The sequence below is a fragment of the Schistocerca serialis genome, chromosome 2 (genome assembly GCF_023864345.2).
Source record: "Schistocerca serialis cubense isolate TAMUIC-IGC-003099 chromosome 2, iqSchSeri2.2, whole genome shotgun sequence".
Taxonomy (NCBI): domain Eukaryota; kingdom Metazoa; phylum Arthropoda; class Insecta; order Orthoptera; family Acrididae; genus Schistocerca; species Schistocerca serialis.
The window spans coordinates 448,914,532-448,936,660 of record NC_064639.1 but is presented as its reverse complement, the minus strand read 5'-3'; the positions used below and the strand labels follow the sequence as shown (position 1 = coordinate 448,936,660).

The window sequence follows — 22,129 nt, the reverse complement described above, 5'->3', positions numbered from 1 at the left end:
CCTCATATCTTTTCCTTGCTTTTCGCCTTTTTCTAGAAATTGTAACACATTATTGTCTTCTGCAGACTAGATATTTATGTAACAGCACCACAATCCAGAAGTTAATGATTGTTGTCTGCCAGGGTTGACCTGTTATTATGCCCAGTACTCTGTGTTTGCTATTCATCAAACAATGCAGTTTGAAATCAAAGACAATGTAAAGATACTGATGTGTAATAAGGAATCCTGTGCCTAGGAATGTGTACAATATGTTGAATAATTTACTGTCCTAATTATGCACTGAATGATACCAGAAAATTGCACATTTTACACATTTCAGATGATATATTCAAATCATAAATATTTTCTGTATGCCTTCTTGCTTGAGTAGGAATATGCCACAGTTGAATCTCACATACAGTTTTGGTAAACTTTGCTTAGTAGATGAGCTTTGCTTCCTGGGACCCAGTATGAATTAAAATGCTTGTTGAAATCAAAATTGCTTTTTGTATTCCAAGGGTGAAAGGTGCCAGGTATGCTGGTAGATGGACAGGAATTAATTTGCCTGCCTGTCTACGAAAGCTCCCAGAACCTTAGCTTGCAGCTGTTAGTAAGAGAGCTCTTGTTTGGAGCAAGTGACATGCTCATTTTTTCCGTAATGCTGATCGGTAGACTTTTTTTTTTCCTGCTGATGCACAGACTAAGCTGTTACAAGAAAGGAAATAATCTGAGTTGAGAGAGCTTGCTACATATTCCTGCCACCATAAGAAGGGCATTATATACTTTCAAATTCATTGTGTGATATTTTGCTGTATTAAGGAAATGCTTTGCAGTTAAATTACATTGTTCCTTTTGCATGCAGCGTTTTATAAATGGAGAAATACACTTATTCACTTCATCTATGTCAACAATGGAAACTTGTATAGGTATGCTGAGTGCTGTGATATATGTACTACTTCACTGTTAGTTGTAGTAACACTGTACTGATGGCAGGCACACTTATGGGCAAAATGTTTGTAAGGATCTCTTGATTTATAAATTAACAACAGATTGGTAAATTACTTAATCATATTTTCTGACCTTACTGTACATTCTTTTCATTTATTTATTGAGTGACCCTTACAACACCTCAGATGGGAAACTGTGCCATTACACAATTTCATTCTTGCATGTGCATGAAATCACATCTTCTTGTTGTTCTTGTATTTTTGTTAATTCTAGTCTAGGTTACATATTTTTCTGAGTACACACTTCACATGTGAATTCTGTGATTCTTACAGAATGCTTTGTTGTGTAGCTTATACATGAACACAAAAATTGTCATTTGGTATATTTGAGCATGTGATCAATAATTAAAGATTGATCGTACATTAAGTGAAATCTTTGAATACTTTTGAATTACCTTTCCATTTGCCCTTTTTTGTAAGGTTATGTCCACAGTTGAAAAGCTTAGCAAGTAATTTTAAGTCTAATTTCCTGAGTATTGTGCCTTAGTTATTTTATTTTTAAATATGTAGTGTCTTGTGGATATAGCTGATGTTAGCACTTTTTTGGTCTTGTGTAATGGGAATGTGGATGTGTCATGGAGTACTTACTTTATAATATAAGAAGTGTTTTATCTGAACTGAAGATACTCCCTACAATGCATGTTTTGAGACACAGTACATTGTGAAACCAGACTGTTTCTCAGCTTGACAAATTTTTTACTGTTGGTTATTGAAGTGACCATACTGTTTTGAAATGAAGTACAGTATATTGTTTTGGCAACAGAGCAGCAGGTACTACAGTGCCATACATCTGTATAGTCAGATGTAGTACAACAAAAAGTAACAGTTGAACTGTAAACTTAGGAAGTGGAACAAAAGCAAGCTTTTTTATTCATTTTAATATTTATGCTATAAATTTCTATAATTACAAATCAGATAAAAATTACAATGGTGATGAAATGGTGAAACTAAGTGAATAGTGAGCAGAATATTTCCCAATTTAAAATAGAAACATGACATGGAGGGAACTCATTGATGAGGTATTTGATTTGATGAGTCAAAGAATTTCTTTGCTGCTACCGGGTGAGGCTGGTAGAAGATCAGAAAATGTGAGAAAATAAGTCTATTGTTTTCACTACATTTCTTTGAAAGTCAAGAAAATTCAACACAAATTTGTATCCATTAACTGGTCAACATATTCTGTAGTACCTCTCAAACATAACAAGTCTCTCCTCCTCTCCAGAAGTAATGTGAAAGATGATGCTGGTGAAATCCAGTAAACTGGAGCTGATGAGGCATGGATACCAATAAAGAATAATTGAAATCTGATAACACTATGAGAGTACAGTTTTGTGCATGTAAAAGCATAAAAACATGGTTTTCATAAATACACAGACAATAGATTAATGTAATTGGATAGATAAAAAATCTTCTCACCAAGTTGTGGTAGAACACATACATAAAAGAAGGTTATAATTAGGCAAGCTTTTGGAGCCAGTGGCTCCTTTTTCAAGCAGAAGGGTTGAAAGGGAAGGAATAGGGGTGAAGGAAAATGATTGGAGAGGTCTAGGAAAAGGGGTAGATTTCGGGAAAGTCACAAAGAACCACGGGTCAGGGTAGACTTACGGGATGAGATGAGAAGGAAAGATTCATTGTTGGGAACTGCACCGCATGAGATTTGAAAACTTGAGAATTCAATGGAGGAAGACAAGGTGATATGCAAGGCAGAGATTACTGATAAAACCACCTTTAAGCTCTCAGATTTCAAATTTTGTCCAGTGCAGTCGCCAACAGTCAGCCTTTCCTTTTCAAACTGTCTGGTAAGTCTCCCTTAACCCACAGTTCTAGTTGATTTTTCCAAATCTACCCATTTTCCTAGACCTCTCCAGCCCTTTCCATCACCATTCTTCCTTCCCTTTTAACCCTTCTGCCTGAAGAAGGAGCCACTGGCTATGAAAGCTTGCCTAATTATAACCTTCTTTTATGTGCATGTTCTGCCGCTGCTTGCTGAGTAGATTTTTTATGTATCCAATTACATTTATAGTCAAACACAGTAGATTGCTACTGGCCCCTTAGAGGAGGCATTGTGTTGTAGACAGGCACCATGAGAAGAGTGCTAAACATGCAAGCTTTCAGACAAAAAGTCCTTTGTCTGATACAGAAAACACACACACACACACACACACACACACACACACACACACACAGTCACAACTCGAGCACACACAGGTACTGGCTCCAGCTGGGCCCCAGTGGCCAGAGACAGTAGCTGCGCACGTGTGTGTGTGTGTGTGTGTGTGTGTGTGTGTGTGTGTGTGTGTGTGTGTGTGTTGTGTGTCTTCTAATTCAGAAGAAGGATTTTTTTTTTTTTTTTCCGGAAGCTTAAATGTTTAGCCATCTTTTCATTCTGCCTGTCTGCAACTCAGTGCCTCCTCTGTGTGGCGAGTAGTAATTATGCTTTTCATATTGTTGTTATTTTATCCTGGACATTCCATTGTTTGTTTTTAATAAATGCAGTACAAATAATTGTTGTCATAGATAGTGGTCATTTTATGTGAGGAACAGTTCTAATAACCACACTGGAAGAAGAAAAAGCAGCGTAAGGGAAATAAAAGAAGAGCACTGTTGTAAAACAAAGTCAAGAGCAGGAAAATAGTTTGCAACAGAAGCTTGCTAAAAGATGAAGATAAAAGGCAAGTGCAAGAGTTGTAAATGTGTGAGCTAATCTCATTGATAGCTTCCGATTAGCCTCAAGAAATTGGAAAGGGTGTACAGTCCGGTGAGCCCAAATAACATAGAAAGGCAGACATTGAGAAAAATAAATCTTATAGAAAATATTATCAACAAGGTCTTACAAAGATAATTATTTATGAAGAGTTGCTTGTGTTGAAATTTATTGGAAACAAACACATCTCCATTATCTCCATGGTTATGGTGTTCAAGGATCTTAGTTTTATCAACTATATTCTGAGTTCTGTTGAGAGGCTACATCCTGAAACAGCTGACTTCTCACGTTGGGTTCAGCTTCTCTGTGAGAAGTACTTCACAGCATTCATTACCCATAAAGAATTGCAAGAAAGTGACTGAGTGTACAGACCTGTCTTGTGACAGCCAGAGCGACAGCACCAGCAGCAGCGAGTACTGTTTGTATAAAGCGTTTATTTTGCATTTTGTTTACGACCTTCCACTAAGGAAGGGGTTCTATTTGTGTTTATCTGCTCTGCATAGTAACTAACAGTTCTTGATAAAACTTTACGTAGTTTTCGTGTTAGATTTCTTAGTGTTTTCTTGATCGTTTAGAACAGAAAGCGCCCTAAAACCGTCTTTTGTTTGTTTCGCGGCCGTTAGCCACTAGTCACCTGAATCAGCAGTTGTCTTGTGACAGCCAGAGCGACAGCACCAGCAGCAGCGAGTACTGTTTGTATAAAGCGTTTATTTTGCATTTTGTTTACGACCTTCCACTAAGGAAGGGGTTCTATTTGTGTTTATCTGCTCTGCATAGTAACTAACAGTTCTTGATAAAACTTTACGTAGTTTTCGTGTTAGATTTCTTAGTGTTTTCTTGATCGTTTAGAACAGAAAGCGCCCTAAAACCGTCTTTTGTTTGTTTCGCGGCCGTTAGCCACTAGTCACCTGAATCAGCAGTTGTCTTGTGACAGCCAGAGCGACAGCACCAGCAGCAGCGAGTACTGTTTGTATAAAGCGTTTATTTTGCATTTTGTTTACGACCTTCCACTAAGGAAGGGGTTCTATTTGTGTTTATCTGCTCTGCATAGTAACTAACAGTTCTTGATAAAACTTTACGTAGTTTTCGTGTTAGATTTCTTAGTGTTTTCTTGATCGTTTAGAACAGAAAGCGCCCTAAAACCGTCTTTTGTTTGTTTCGCGGCCGTTAGCCACTAGTCACTTGAATCAGCAGTTGTCTTGTGACAGCCAGAGCGACAGCACCAGCAGCAGCGAGTACTGTTTGTATAAAGCGTTTTTGTACTTATTTGCTGCGCTTAGCTTTTAAATAGTTTTTCTGGGAAAACCTAGCGTAGTTTTCGCGTCTCGTATTTCAGTGAGTGTTTCTTGATTATCAGAGTAGCTCATCAGAAGATTATCTTGGGAATTTGTCACCGTATAGAGTAGGGTAAACATAGTCATGTGTAGGGACTGTGGTTGTTGTGAGCGGACGCAAGGAGAATTGGCCACTCTTCGGGGGCAGGTGAAGGCTTTGTCTGTTAGGCTCATCGAGCTCGAGGCGCAGGCGTCGGCTCGTAGTGGCGTTGGGGCAACTGTGGTGAGACCTATGCCTACTTCGGTGGCCTTGGAATCACATGGAACCCCTGATGTCGCTGCGTCTTCCGGCAGTGAGCATCTTACCGGTCAGCCATCACTCCAGGGTGAATGGCGGACAGTGGTGGGCTCGCGCGTGCCTGGCCGAAAGGCGAAGGTGGGATCTGGCCGCGTGGCAGCTGCCTTACCCCTTTCCAACAGGTACGGGGTGCTTCCTAGTGGTGATGACATCGTTTCCGAGCCACCACAGGGTGCCTCGCCTGTTGGGCCAGTGGCCGATTCTCCGGCAAGGTCCCGACAGTCACAGAGGGTGGGCCTATTAGTTATAGGGAGCTCCAACGTTAGGCGGGTTATGGAGCCCCTCAGGAAAATAGCGGGTAGGTCGGGGAAGAATGCCAGTGTGCACTCGGTGTGCTTGCCGGGGGGTCTCGTCCGTAATGTGGAGGAGGCCCTTCCGGCAGCTATTGAACGCACTGGGTGTGACCGGCTGCAGATAGTAGCACATGTTGGAACGAATGACGCCTGCCGCTTGGGTTCTGAGGCCATCCTTGGTTCCTTCCGGCGGCTGGCTGATTTGGTGAAGACAACCAGCATCGCACGCGGAGTGCAAGCTGAGCTTAATATCTGCAGCATAGTGCCCAGAGTCGATCGCGGTCCTCTGGTTTGGAGCCGTGTGGAGGGTCTAAACCAGAGGCTCAGACGACTCTGCGACTATAATGGTTGCAAATTCATCGACCTCCGTTATTGGGTGGAGAACTGTAGGGCCCCCCTAGACAGGTCAGGCGTGCACTACACACCGGAAGCAGCTACTAGGGTAGCAGAGTACGTGTGGCGTGCACACGGGGGTTTTTTAGGTTAGAGGGACCCCCCCTTGGGCGAAACGATAAAATACCTGACGGCTTACCAGAGAGGACATTATCATCGTTGATAAAGAATGTCCGTCCTCAGCGACCAAAAACAGGAAAAGTTAACGTAGTATTGGTAAACTGCAGGAGTATCCAGGGCAAGGTTCCTGAATTAGTATCTCTTATTGAAGGAAATAGTGCGCATATAGTATTAGGAACGGAAAGTTGGTTAAAACCGGAAGTGAACAGTAACGAAATCCTAGACACAGAATGGAATATATACCGCAAGGATAGGATAAACGCCAATGGTGGAGGAGTATTTATAGCAGTAAAGAATTCAATAATATCCAGTGAAGTTATTAGCGAATGCGAATGTGAAATAATCTGGGTTAAGTTAAGTATCAAAGGTGGGTCAGATATGATAGTCGGATGCTTCTATAGACCACCTGCATCAGCAACCGTAGTAGTTGAGCGCCTCAGAGAGAACCTGCAGAACGTCGTGAAGAAGTTTCGTGATCATACTATTGTAATAGGGGGAGACTTCAATCTACCAGGTATAGAATGGGATAGTCACACAATCAGAACTGGAGCCAGGGACAGAGACTCTTGTGACATTATCCTGACTGCCTTGTCCGAGAATTACTTCGAGCAGATAGTTAGAGAACCAACTCGTGATGCTAACGTTTTAGACCTCATAGCAACAAATAGACCGGAACTTTTCGACTCCGTGAATGTAGAAGAGGGTATCAGTGATCATAAGTCAGTGGTTGCATCAATGACTACAAGTGCAATAAGAAAGGCCAAGAAAGGAAGGAAAATATATTTGCTTAACAAGAGTGATAGGGCACAAATCGCAGAATATCTGAGTGACCACCATCAAACGTTCATTTCTGAGGAAGAGGATGTGGAACAAAAATGGAAAAAATTCAGAAACATCGTCCAGTACGCCTTAGATAAGTTCGTACCGACTAAGGTCCAAAGCGAGGGGAAAGATCCACCGTGGTATAACAATCATGTACGAAAGGTACTACGGAAACAAAGAAAGCTTCATCATAGGTTTAAGAGTAGTCGAATCATAGCTGATAAGGAAAAGCTGAACGAAGCGAAAAAGAGCGTAAAGAGAGCAATGAGAGAAGCATTCAACGAATTCGAACATAAAACATTGGCAAACAATCTAAACAAGAACCCTAAAAAGTTTTGGTCATATGTAAGATCGGTAAGCGGATCTAAATCCCCTATTCAGTCACTCGTTGACCACGATGGCACCGAAACAGAGGACGACCGAAGAAAGGCAGAAATACTGAATTCAGTGTTCCGAAACTGTTTCACTGCGGAAAATCGTAACACGGTCCCTGACTTCAGCCGTCGCACGGACGCCAAAATGGAAAATATTGAAATAAACGATATCGGAATTGAAAAACAACTGCTATCACTTAGTAGCGGAAAAGCATCCGGACCAGACGAGATACCCTTAAGATTCTACAGTGATTATGCTAAAGAACTTGCCCCCTTTCTATCAGCAATTTATCGTAGATCGCTGGAAGAACGTAAAGTACCTAGCGACTGGAAGAAAGCGCAGGTCGTTCCCATTTTCAAGAAGGGTCATAAATCAGATGCGAATAATTATAGGCCTATTTCGCTTACGTCAATCTGTTGTAGAATAATGGAACATGTTTTGTGTTCTCGTATTATGACGTTCTTAGATAATACAAATCTCCTTCATCATAACCAACATGGATTCCGCAAACAGAGATCATGTGAAACTCAGCTCGCCCTATTTGCCCAAGAAATTCACAGTGCCATAGACACTGGCGAGCAGATTGATGCCGTATTCCTGGACTTCAGGAAGGCATTTGATACGGTTCCGCACTTACGTTTAGTGAAAAAAATACGAGCTTACGGAATATCGGACCAGGTTTGTGATTGGATTCAGGATTTCCTAGAAGAAAGAACACAACATGTCATTCTTAACGGTTCAAAATCTGCAGATGTAGAGGTAATTTCGGGAGTACCGCAGGGAAGCGTGATAGGACCTTTATTGTTTACAATATACATAAATGACTTAGTTGACAACATCGGTAGCTCCGTGAGGCTATTTGCAGATGACACGGTTGTCTACAAGAAAGTAGCAACATCAGAAGACTCGTACGTACTCCAGGAGGACCTGCAGAGGATTAATGCATGGTGCGACAGCTGGCAGCTTTCCCTAAACGTAGATAAATGTAATATAATGCGCATACATAGGGGCAGAAATCCATTCCAGTACGATTATGCCATAGGTGGTAAATCATTGGAAGCGGTAACGACCGTAAAATACTTAGGAGTTACTATCCGGAGCGATGTGAAGTGGATTGATCACATAAAACAAATAGTGGGAAAAGCAGGCGCCAGGTTGAGATTCATAGGAAGAATTCTAAGAAAATGTGACTCATCGACGAAAGAAGTAGCTTACAAAACGCTTGTTCGTCCGATTCTTGAGTATTGCTCATCAATATGGGACCCTTACCAGGTTGGATTAATAGAAGAGATAGACATGATCCAGCAAAAAGCAGCGCGATTCGTCATGGGGACATTTAGTCAGCGCGAGAGCGTTACGGAGATGCTGAACAAGCTCCAGTGGCGGACACTTCAAGAAAGGCGTTACGCAATACGGAGAGGTTTATTATCAAAATTACGAGAGAGCACATTCCGGGAAGAGACGGGCAACATATTACTACCGCCCACATATATCTCGCGTAATGATCACAACGAAAAGATCCGAGAAATTAGAGCAAATACGGAGACTTACAAGCAGTCGTTCTTTCCACGCACAATTCGTGAATGGAACAGGGAAGGGGGATCAGATAGTGGTACAATAAGTACCCTCCGCCACACACCGTAAGGTGGCTCGTGGAGTATAGATGTAGATGTAGATGGTCTCTGAAGAAGTAGAAGAAAAGTTCATTAGCAGAGCTACCATATCCCAGGTCTTGTGTCTGTGTCCATCCATTGTTCAGTGCCTCACTTTAAGAAGGCTAGCTTGACGTCATTGTTTTCTACATAGCTGTGTGGCCTTACACAAGTTTTCTCTAGAAACAAAATACCACAGTGTTGCTTTCATTTTCATGTAAAACCTACAACTAATGTTTATGAAGTATGTGCATAGCATTCACCAAAACGTAGCCACCTACTTAGTATTGCACAGGCTTCCTACCCCATACAGTCAATTTTGGTGCTTTGTGGTTTTGGCATTGTTTTATAACTGGAGTTAAAAGAAGGAAAATGCATAACTGTTCATGCAGTAGTGAACTTTCAAATGTTAATTGTGATGGTAAGCCTGTTTTGGATTGCATTCGTTATTATAGATGGTACAAACTATTTTTGTCAAACTATTCCTGCACAAAATATGATATTCTGTATATTACAATCAGGCTTCAAAAGATATCGTACTATTTGAACAAAAATGTTATATTTTGAGGGAATCCGTTTGGCAGATAAATTGCAGTGGTAAGTATCATTCATTTATATTTTTATTACCTAACTGAAATAAATCTGGTGAAACATGCTGTAACTGCACATCTTCACGTGAAGCTATTGACAGTGTCCACAGTGGATGCAGGACCTCATGCTGTTGAATCCCGTTTCACAATGAGTTACACACATTGAACTGATCCAGCAGCATGTGAATATTTTTCCTGGCATTATTTCCAGAGCTAATTGTTTACAGCTACACAGTCTAAGTCAGGAAGTCAGCTTATGTAACCCATGTGTGAATGAATATATGGTATATGTGGTCTTCGGTTAAATGTTTGTAGTTGTTCTTGTGCCATATATATGGGTCAGATGCTGAAATAATACAACTGCTTAAATATATTGATCGCTACTGTTATAAAGAACAGTTTCAGGAAGGGAATGTAGGTGTAAATGTGTTGTATGAAATGAGATATTTATATTCATTATGTTTGAAGATTGTTTGACTTTCGACCACAAAGTGCTAGCACAATTTCAAAATAATAACTGTTAAATAGTTTTAAGTAATTGAATATTGGTCATCATAGCTTGAAATAAAAGTTCCTCTTGCGTGGAACCCATTTATTGAATTAACAGGTTGTGATATTATACAAGACATGTTGCCCTCATTTCTACCATAAACAGAATGAATGCTCATTGCTTTCAGAGCCCCTTTCCGCTCCCACTACCTGATGTCACATCCTGACATCCTGCAGCTAAGGACAGTACGTTCAGCACTTTTTGAACGCAGTTTAAAATACAATGCTGATCACAGTTGTAACTATTTACTACATTTAAGTGGAGACTATGAATCATATGAGTTCAAGCATTATCGTCCATCAATACAAACCTTGCAACAACCATACACGAGGTCCCAAGATCTTGTCAGAATACCTGACAGCAGTTAAACCTTATCTATTCACCTGTACAATTTCATGAAGAGCTGTTCGAGTGGTCAGCATAATCCCTGTAAACACCTTTTGGGATCATCCTCGATATTGGTTTCTTTCTATGATGTTTGGGTCCCAAAATCATATTTCACATCCCCTCCAGAGACAAATCTGTCAAGAATCACTCTCCAGAGTGTAAGAAGAACATTGGACCACTGTTTGACCGTCCAGGTGGCATATTGAAGACTGTGCTCCAGACGTTCCTTTTTGTAAAGACACGGTTAGAGGTACGAATACAAGAAGTCTCTGACAGTAAAGATCACTCTGCCTAAGCCTTCTGCATGGCGTTTGCCTCAGTACAGCTTGGCCAGTGGATGTTGCAAGTCAGATGCCAGTTGCTGTGTGGTACTAAGGCAGTACCATTGTACCCTTACAGCCAAATAATGGTTTCTCTTTCCGGTGTCACACATGGTCGGCTCTACCCTGGTCTTTGGGATACAGTTTCGGTTTCTATAAACTGTCACCACATCCAAGAAACAACAGAACGATTCACTTTAAGCCATCGGGCCACATCAGTTTGCGACTGTCCTGCTTCCATTCTTCCCGTGCTTCTTCAGTGCGGAGTCTGGTGGGCGTCTTCTCTGTGTTGTACTGCTCTGTCTGTCACTTAGTACACAGCGATTGTGGATGTGGGACTACCCAACAAATACTAACCCTTTTGATGGGTGCCCTGACATCACTGCTGGCGTGGCTGTTCATTGGCTGGAATGCCATCTTCCATGCAGAATATGAGTGTACGGATATCTGTTGACAGTTCGTATGATTGTATCATGAATTAGACTCAAGAAGGGGAAATAGTAGTTTGTTGCTTTAATTTTGAACAACAATGTATGTGAATACATAGAACTTCACAACTGCTCCTCCCATAGAGCTAGTACGTACTAGGGAATATTGAATATCGGGGATGAAATAGGAACAAGGAGTTTTGGAACAATAACAACAACAATTATTACACATTCTGATTGCTTCATATATCCTCTAAAGGTGGTCAGAAATGGTCTGAAAAGCTTGTAAGGGTGTTGCAAGGGAAGATGTGCTGAGAAGTAATTGTTAAGAAAAAAATTCAATAAATTGTGCTGTTTCGAGTTTTTTTTAGCAATGAAGTCAGGTCTTTGTATGTGCAAATTCAAGCACATGTGTATACCAGAATGGGGTATTGCACAGACAACTGTGGGTCATTGAGTTACCACTTGTTGAAATGCTCATTACCAGTTGAAATGTGCATTTTTTGGAAATGATAAATGTAAGCTATGTGAGCGAAAGCTACATTTGTTCACTTTAAGGAAACCAAACAAAGAACAGGTTTGGTGACAGTGTCTCTGGCAGGCTGCTTGAGTTTGCATGTGCGGTGATTTGATTGGCTAACTTCAATGTTAAATAACTTGGAAACAGTACTATATATCGGATTTTTTTAAACAATTATTTCTTAGCACAACCTCCCCATAAACAATCTTACAACCTTTTCAGACTGTTACTGACCACCCTGTATGTGTGTCCAGCTAACCATACAAATTTTTTTACACAAATGTTTTCAGATAATTGAAACAAAAAGAAAATAGTATTACATGTAAGATACAAATGAATACTGGAAAAATAAAGTAGCTGCAATTAGCAGTACTTCAGCTTAAAAATGAAATCACCATTGTAGCTGAATGTACAAAGACATATCTTGTACGCATGTAAATAACGTTTATACACACTTCTAATTAGAGCAACATAATGTATTTAATAACCCATAGGTCTCTCTCTATCCATTTGCAAGTACGTGTATCTTGAAACAGATAAGTTAAATAATACTACAGTATGCCATATTTTGTGGATCTTTTCATGTAATTTTTGTCACTGTGGTCCTATTTTTGTGTTGTTGGTGTGTGGGAAATGAAAGATCTATTGGAAATCAGTTCAATGTACAAAGATTGTGTGTTTGTAACATAATACTTGAATCCAATTTACCTCTGTATTCAATGGTTTTTCCCATTTTACCATTTTGTTTGTGGAGAATAAAAGGCATAGGAAAAAGGGTAAGAAAATACTAAAATAGGAGTCTCAGGTAGGAGACATCTGTTGCTCTCACTATGTGGTACTGTTCCGTAATTTTGACGCATGCCTGTTCTGCTGTGTGATAACTATTCAGCTTTGCATTGACTTTTGTCTTTTGCATTTATCTGTTAGTTTTCTTAATTCTCTCTTATGTGTGAACCGCATGTTGTTTCATTATGGATGTTACCGTCTTTGTCCATAGTTGGTATGATTACACATTTATGTTCCAGTCGAACGTGTTAGGAGGTCAGGAGATGATGAATCCTTCTCGTCTGAGGCTGAAATGGGTTCAGGAGCAGCAGGTAAGTGTTCCATACCACTTTCTGTTTTTATTCATCATATTTATTTGTTTTTAGTAGTGTTCTTATTAGTTTTTAATTGTGTACAATGTAAGTATAACTTGGTAATTGGACACTTCATTAGACAAAATCAAACCAAGAGACAAATTAAACATGTAGCTGTGCTTGTGCTTTCTTCCAAGTTGTACTTTGGCGGTCACTGCAACAGTTTCACAGCTGTGTCACCATGGTGTCCCACATGAGGGTGAGGAGAAGGCATTGTGCTGGGTACGTGATGCCAGGTGGTAGGTTACATCACAATGTTGGTGTATGCCTTGCAAATCTTATTCTGAGGCCAGACATATGCTTTGCAGTGTTTCAGTTGTACGTGGAACTTAATGTGCCAAATCTCAGGCTTTTTTGCCACTTGAAAAGGTGATTATACTGTTATTTTATCAATATACAGGGTGATCCTTTGATTGTGACTGTGCCAAATATCTCACGAAATAAGCGTCAAACGAAGAAACTACAAAGATTGAAACTTGTCTAGCCTGCAGTGGGAAACCAGATGGCGCTATGGTTGGCCTGCTAGATGGCGCTGCCATAGGTCAAACAGATATCAACTGCATTTTTTAAAATAGGAACCCCCATTTTTTATTACATATTCGTGTAGTACATAAAGAAATATGAATGTTTTAGTTGGACCATTTTTTTTTCGCTTTGTGATAGATGGCGCTGTAATAGTCACAAACATATGGTTCACAATTTTAGATGAAACTTGGTAACAGGTAGATTTTTTAAATTAAAATACAGAACGTAGGTACGTTTAAACATTTTATTTTGGTTGTTCCAATGTGATACATGTACCTTTGTGAACTTATCATTTCTGAGAATGAATGCTGTCACAGCGTGATTACCTATAAATACCACATTAATGCAATAAATGCTCAAAATGATGTCCGTCAACCTCAATGCATTTGGCAATATGTGTAACGACATTCCTCTCAACAGCGAGTAGTTTGCCTTCTGTAATGTTTGCACATGCACTGACAATGCGCTGACACATGTTGTCAGACGTTGTTGGTGGATCACGATAGCAAATATCGCTCAACTTTCCCCACAGAAAGAAATTTGGGGACATCAGATCCGGTGAACTTGCGGGCCATGGTATGGTGCTTCGGCTGCCAATCCACCTGTCATGAAATATGCTATTCAATACCGCTTCAACCGCACGCGAGTAATGTGTCGGACATCCATCATGTTGGAAGTACATCACCATTCTGTCATGCTGTGAAACATATTGCAGTAACATCGGTAAAACGTTATGTAGGAAATCAGCATACATTCCACCATTTAGACTAACATCGATAAAATGGGGGCCAATTATTCTTCCTCCCGTAATGCCACACCATACATTAACCCGCCAAGGTTGCCGATGTTCAACTTGTCACAGCCATCGCGGATTTTCCGTTGCCCAATAGTGCATATTATGCTGGTTTACGTTACCGCTGTTGGTGAATGACGCTTCGTCGCTAATTGGAATGCGTGCAAAAAATCTGTCACTGTCCGATAATTTCTCTTGTGTCCAGTGGCAGAACTGTACATGACGTTCAAAGTAGTCATCATGCAATTCCTGGTACATAGAAATATGGTACGTGTGCAGTCGATGTTGATGCAGCATTCTCAACATTGACGTTTCTGAGATGTTTCCACATAATACATAAGCCATGGCAATGCTGATTCTTAATCATTTATCTTGAGCATCAAAGGACTAATAATAATAGCACACAGCAGTTTTAAGTGGAAAATGCGTGTGTTATAGACAAGTAGGAAGGCATAACGACAGCAGTTAGAACTGTTTCGTAACTTGGTTCCATGAAGAATGGGAATACAAAACTCTTATTAGTTCCTTTGTACAGTACTTTAAGTGTGACAATCTCATTATGAACACGAATGCTACAAATAATTGAGAGCATCCAATTTTAAATGAGCACTGTTACAGCAGTGTGGTTTGTACTAAAGGCTCCAAGCAGGGTGTCTAAATCGACTGCGCTGTTGTTTTCCCAGACATTTTACTGAGAATAATTCATCTCCAGCAGAGTTCAGTGTGTTTGTTGTCAAGTTGTATGTGATCTTCACTTCCTCAATCATATGAAATATGGCCATGTAAACTTTATCCCTTTGTATCAACTCTTAGATTGCTCTTCAGAGTATCCAGTGAATGTACCCAGCAGAGGATCTTTTCTAGGACATTTTCTTCTTTGTGCAAAAGCAGAGTGAATAGGTCCCATTCTGTGTATCGGGAGTCTGTAGATTGAGATACAACGTGCTTATAAAGGACAATCAGTGGCAGTATGTGAGCTCCTGTCGTATCCAGTGATGTAATTGGTGAGGAAGACTGTAATAAGCAAGTGGTGAAAAAATTAACTGTATGTAAGAGAGATAACTTAGGCTGATTAAACTGTCTGCTTGACCAAGGAATAGCTCTTTCCAGTCAGTTGGAGACACTGAATTAATTTCTGGTTATTGTTTTTATGTAGGGCACTTTGGTTTAAACCATGGCTGTCTGTTGCATCGCGAAGAGTCTCAGCTGAGCTGTTTAATGCTTGTAATATTATTAAAGGGTGTTTCAGCTTCTCACCAACAGACTTTCAGAAACAAAACTGATACAATAGGCTAAATTTATTTGTCATGGAACTTGTCTATTTTTAACCCATTATATATGAGTTATTCCCTTGAGAAGCCTGCAACAGTCTTAGAATGAATGATATAATTTGTAAACAAATTAGGTTTTATGAAAGCCATCTTCCAAGAAGGATTCAAATGGTCTACAATGAGCGTAGTTGCAGAAATGCCTTTGTAACACTGATGTCCAGCTCCGTCAAGCTTGACATATTTCTATACCATGTCGTTTAACACTACTGGTTAAAGGAATCAGCTCAGTTATGGTGAATGCTGGAGTAACACATGCCATGGCATGGTCAGAAAGGAAAAAAATGCTGTATCTATGAGTATTTGTTTCCTAAGAGAAAGCACACAAAGCACAGTACTCTTTCTGAGGCTTGGAGGAGGCACCGGAGACACAGCAGGTCCTGCTTGACCTATCCAGTGCTCCTCAGAGCTCACAGTTAGCTCTGCTCACAAGTCCACAGTCCCTGTGTTTGGCCTCAAACATGCTGGGATCTGAACTGGTTGTGCTCAGCAGCTGGGAATGAGTCCAACAGTTTTATAAGTGTGATTTTCAGAAATTGTTGGTGAGGTATTTCATTGAAGTTTTGTGGTAGAACAACAACTCCTAGAAGATGATTGCCCACATTTCAGCCCAAATACTCACAGAAAACCTTTGTTGAGAAGATCTAACAGTAGTCACATGTTGGCTTCCTCATCATCATAGATGTGACAGAATCTAAGATTCAAATTAACTGCCACGTGCATAAAATAAAAAAAATCATTTGTGAGTAACATATGAAGCAGTATGATTAGCATTTTAATGAAGAAATCACAGCCCACTTTCATGTGAGGAAAGAAGTTGTATGACCCTAGTTTCCACACATTCTGTGTCATGGACCACAGTCATATAATACCCTCCAGATAGTTGGGTGACATGTGCCTGTAAAATATGATGAACCACAATTAGTAGTTGAAGGTGTGTTATTAAGCTTCTCTATTTTGACATCTTAGAAGTCCAGAATTCTCTCATTACAATTTCCCCTGCTAACATTGTTGGGATGAAGACAACTGTTCCTTGAAGGAGTTAGTAAAGGACAACAAAAATACTGTGTTTGTATGCTTCCTCTTAGGAAACAAATACTCACGGATATTACATATGTCTCTTCCCTTGCTTGCCTTCACTACACCATACAATTATTTCACTTAGTTCAAATGCTTGATCCAACACCTCACTTGTGAACAGCTGATGAGACTGGTAAGACACACTGAAGGCTTAGAAACAGAAATTTGAGCTGGGTGTGTTACATTGGATGCAATGAACAGTGTTCATAACTTGTAAATAACAGTTCAAAATCGATATGTTCCATAACCAAAAATGATCTATTACATGACCTGTCACCCATCAAAGTTTGTGATGTGATGATATGCTGTATAATAATGCTCCATCCTTTGGGAAAAAGCCGTATGTATGCTACGAAGAAAGCGTAAAATGCTTTAGGTAGTAGTGGTGCTAACGTAAGTATTGCATTTCACCATTTATGAGACAGCAGAACTTATTTACGAAATGTTCGAATGAAGCGACAGCAATTTCCAACTCTTGTTTCCAATTTCTGTATGAGTTATTTTAATATTTGAGCCCTGTTCTCGTTTTGATACTTCGCACTACAGTAGGCTTATTTTTAGTTGTTGGTTACATTATTTTGAGAGAGTCAGTTTTTTAAACGAATATTTGTATTTGTTTTGTGATGGACGCTAACGGTGGAGTCACCTGACGGCATAAAACACAACACCTAAATTCGGAATAATTTGTTTGTCATCTCGAAATAGTTGCAGGAATTTCCGTTTCATTGGGATGTGATATTCGTGAGAACAGTTAGGAATTTTCGTAAACCAGAATACGAGCGCGCGTAAAGTTTGAGTAGGACATGCAGTTTTAATCAGTTGGAGACGCACATTCCGGCGCATGCTGAGACGTCCATTCAATTAACGTACCACGGCCAGGCGTTGACGTACTTTAACACGACAGTTGGCATAATTTAACGATTCTCTTCGCGACGTATACCTCACGATATTGTAGATATCGGTCAAGGAAAGTGGTGTGTAAACGCTTCCTCTTTCTGAATTCGGTCGACTTGGAAGTGAAATAGGTGAATGACTGGGAACAGTTGCGTCGGCGCTGCCGTTCGGCGTTGTGCACTTTTCAGCATGCGGCAGCATATTCCGCAGTATGTAGCGTGCCAAGGCAGACCCAGCTGGCTTGCTCCCAAATAGGCGGCTGCCGTCGCCTGGAATTTCGGCCGCGTGCACCAACTTGCGTCATATTTTTTATTTTAAAATTTTGGCTTTGCTCGCACCTTGAGCTCGTAACGACAACTTCTCTAACCAAGTTATTTGACAACTCTGTGGCCTTACATCCTGCATTCAAAAGAAGGATGCAGTCGGTCAGCATCAGGGTATTACCTCGAAATCTTTCAGTTAACATAGCTGCCGCCACGGGTGTTTAATATTCGTACACCTTATGCGAAGTTGGCGGTGATATTTCGAGTCGAGCGTCGGACGTTCGCAACATAAGCAGAAGGTTCCGTGCAGTGCGAAATAATTCTAGATGAACGCTTTCAGATCTTTTTTCGGGGTAGTTGTCCAAAAGGGATATTGGGATAAAAATCCGACACATTAGACCGAATGAAATGCCGCACTAATTAAAGTAATGAAGTTTCATTCCGCAGGACCGGGCCTCGAAGCTGCTCCGGGCTGTGTAGCCTTAGGTTTTCGGTGCTTGCCCTGTGACTACAGCATCTGGGGAGTTCACATCATACAGAAGTCTTAAAAGTTGGATATCATGTACGGTTCTGTAACTTTGACATTATATGTTGTCATTTGTCAGTTACATAAGTTGTGGAGTATGTTGCGGTGACTTCGGCTGTTAATTCAGGTGAAGCAGATACAATTCTGCGTCAGTTACGAAGTTTTTACGTTCTCTGCTACGCGTTTCAGTGGTTAGCCATCATCATCTTTTTCATTTATCTGTTCATAGTGATAAGCGTTGAAGATTTGTTGCAACAGCGTGTGGGATGGCCGAGAGAAAACGTTGCGACTTGCATGTGTCAGTACATGTGGTGCAATTTTGACGCGGGAAATCGCATATACTTCTTATTGTATACCATTTACACAGTGTTGTATGGTTGATGTGCTGAACAAAGCGTGTGCGATTTTCTGCTTCAGAATGCAACACACGTACCTGATTACGATTACTGACAATCGAAACGCGTAGTATGTGAAGTAAAAAAATTTCTGACTGCTGCTGAATTACATATTTTGTCAAGGTCATTTATGGGTATGAAGTTAATATACCCTTCTTAGCGGTGAACACAAACTTTAATGTGTATATGTTTAGTTTTTGTCACTGCCATTGTTATTTCGTATGCGTGTCAAATGTAGAGAACTGCGTCAAGCTTTGCAATGAAGGAAGAAAGGTAGGTTTAGGGAGTATTGACATACCATCGGGACTAAGGCCGTTGGATATTGAACACGAACTCGATTGAGAGGAACTGATCGTATCTAGAGCTATCTTAAGGAGCTATATCGGCATTTCCTTGCAGAGGTTAAGAAAAAGTACTAACGCCTATAATTAGCTTGGCCGGACGGGAGTTTGCACCGTGCTCCTCCCTAATACGACTCTGCAGCAACCGTCAGTGGGCTGGATTTCATTTCGGGAGGAACTGAGTTCAGATACCGGTCCTGCTGTCCATATACACTCCTGGAAATTGAAATAAGAACACCGTGAATTCATTGTCCCAGGAAGGGGACACTTTATTGACACATTCCTGGGGTCAGATACATCACATGATCACACTGACAGAACCACAGGCACATAGACACAGGCAACAGAGCATGCACAATGTCGGCACTAGTACAGTGTATATCCACCTTTCGCAGCAATGCAGGCTGCTATTCTCCCATGGAGACGATCGTAGAGATGCTGGATGTAGTCCTGTGGAACGGCTTGCCATGCCATTTCCACCTGGCGCCTCAGTTGGACCAGCGTTCGTGCTGGACGTGCAGACCGCGTGAGACGACGCTTCATCCAGTCCCAAACATGCTCAATGGGGGACAGATCCGGAGATCTTGCTGGCCAGGGTAGTTGACTTACACCTTCTAGAGCACGTTGGGTGGCACGGGATACATGCGGACGTGCATTGTCCTGTTGGAACAGCAAGTTCCCTTGCCGGTCTAGGAATGGTAGAACGATGGGTTCGATGACGGTTTGGATGTACCGTGCACTATTCAGTGTCCCCTCGACGATCACCAGTGGTGTACGGCCAGTGTAGGAGATCGCTCCCCACACCATGATGCCGGGTGTTGGCCCTGTGTGCCTCGGTCGTATGCAGTCCTGATTGTGGCGCTCACCTGCACGGCGCCAAACACGCATACGACCATCATTGGCACCAAGGCAGAAGCGACTCTCATCGCTGAAGACGACACGTCTCCATTCGTCCCTCCATTCACGCCTGTCGCGACACCACTGGAGGCGGGCTGCACGATGTTGGGGCGTGAGCGGAAGACGGCCTAACGGTGTGCGGGACCGTAGCCCAGCTTCATGGAGACGGTTGCGAATGGTCCTCGCCGATACCCCAGGAGCAACAGTGTCCCTAATTTGCTGGGAAGTGGCGGTGCGGTCCCCTACGGCACTGCGTAGGATCCTACGGTCTTGGCGTGCATCCGTGCGTCGCTGCGGTCCGGTCCCAGGTCGACGGGCACGTGCACCTTCCGCCGACCACTGGCGACAACATCGATGTACTGTGGAGACCTCACGCCCCACGTGTTGAGCAATTCGGCGGTACGTCCACCCGGCCTCCCGCATGCCCACTATACGCCCTCGCTCAAAGTCTGTCAACTGCACATACGGTTCACGTCCACGCTGTCGCGGCATGCTACCAGTGTTAAAGACTGCGATGGAGCTCCGTATGCCACGGCAAACTGGCTGACACTGACGGCGGCGGTGCACAAATGCTGCGCAGCTAGCGCCATTCGACGGCCAACACCGCGGTTCCTGGTGTGTCCGCTGTGCCGTGCGTGTGATCATTGCTTGTACAGCCCTCTCGCAGTGTCCGGAGCAAGTATGGTGGGTCTGACACACCGGTGTCAATGTGTTCTTTTTTCCATTTCCAGGAGTGTATTTCCGTACTTTGTTCATGAGGAAACTCTCTGTTTGCTTCACAGTGTGTAGTTGTCGATTACTTCTATCTGTTACTTCTCTCCCTTCTTTCGACGTATTTTCCTGATATGTCAAAGCCAAGCGTCTTCCGCGTGAGTGGATTGCATCCTTAAAGTGCGACCCTGTGCATCTGCAAAGTACATGTCCAACTGCCGTAAATTCTTCAAAGGACTTGAAACGTTTTGCCGCCTGGTGCCCAGTCGGTATTTTTATCGTGTAGGTCCAAAAGCCTTTGGTAGTATTCGCCAGTCATTGTTTTACTCCATGGATTGTAATTAGTGAGATGAAGCTGTACTGAATCCCAGAGAACGCTGACCGCAAGCTTGCAGGCCTGTGGAATCATCTTGGCCTTTCTTGGTGGTGGTCCAGTTTCTTCCACCCGCAGCCTGATCGTATGTTCGTTTGCGGCGTCATGTGTTGGTCTCGAAACGTGACCACGGTAACAAACAGACGCACAAAATAAGTTGGATCTTATTTAAAAGATGGCCAGTAGTGGCTTTGCATAAATTTAACGCCGAAAATGAAGAATTTAAAAACAACGCGATATCCCGGATTATTCATTTGAAGCCACGATTACTCTAAAAAGCTGTGTAAAACAAACTTTTTAATAACGCTACTAATGTTTACGAATGCGAGGTAGCGGTTTCTCTGTTCAGTAATTGTACCTTAGCAGCAGTCTACACATTACTATTCATGAAACACAGCAACGTATTTCGACTCTCGTCATCGGTCTGCCGGCCAGTGTGGCCGGGCGGTTCTAGGTGCTTCAGTCCGGAACCGCGCGACCGATACGGTCGCAGGTTCGAATCCTACCTTGGGCATGGATGTATGTGATGTCCGTAGGTTAGTTAGGTTTAAGTAGTTCAAAGTTCTAGGGGACGGATGACCTCAGATGTTAAGTCCCATAGTGCTCAGAGTCATTTGAACCATTTTTTTTATCGGTCTCTCATTGTCGTAAACACTTCACAAACCCTAATGGAACGCCCCTAAATGCAGTCGTAGTGTAAAATATGTAGGCCAAAATAATCTGCATATGAGGTAAATTAAGAACTTCATCGGCGAACACATTTTTACTCTACATCGGCTTCTGCAGGTGTGTTATTAGTTTTTGTGAGGTTATTTCAGCATTGAGAAGTCGACACTGAGAGGCTTGATCCTAGAAACGCGTGGATCGTCTTTTTCGAACTTACTGGTAGATGTGTTGATGCTACAAAAGATGGCCAGAAAGTAATGCACCGCATTCCCCCCCCCCTCCCCCTCCCCCGCCCCCTCGTCAGCCGGATACAATGCTACGAATGCGAAACGTTACGTATGTATTATTTCAAGTCTCCTGAGTGAGCGCACCAAGTTTCCGTCACTTCCAACACATAGCGTAGCAGCAGAACAGTCTCAAAATAGC

The 22,129-nt window shown here is 41.8% G+C and overlaps 1 protein-coding gene across 1 annotated transcript in view; it reads left to right on the top strand.

Moving 5' to 3' along the window:
• Nucleotides 1-22,129, top strand: part of LOC126456070 (rho guanine nucleotide exchange factor 12) — a 1,154,422-nt gene that overhangs the window by 512,749 nt on the left and 619,544 nt on the right. Inside the window, exon 18 of the mRNA XM_050091825.1 lies at nt 12,798-12,869. Coding sequence (XP_049947782.1) covers nt 12,798-12,869 — 72 coding nt within the window. The remainder of the gene's footprint in view (nt 1-12,797; nt 12,870-22,129) is intronic.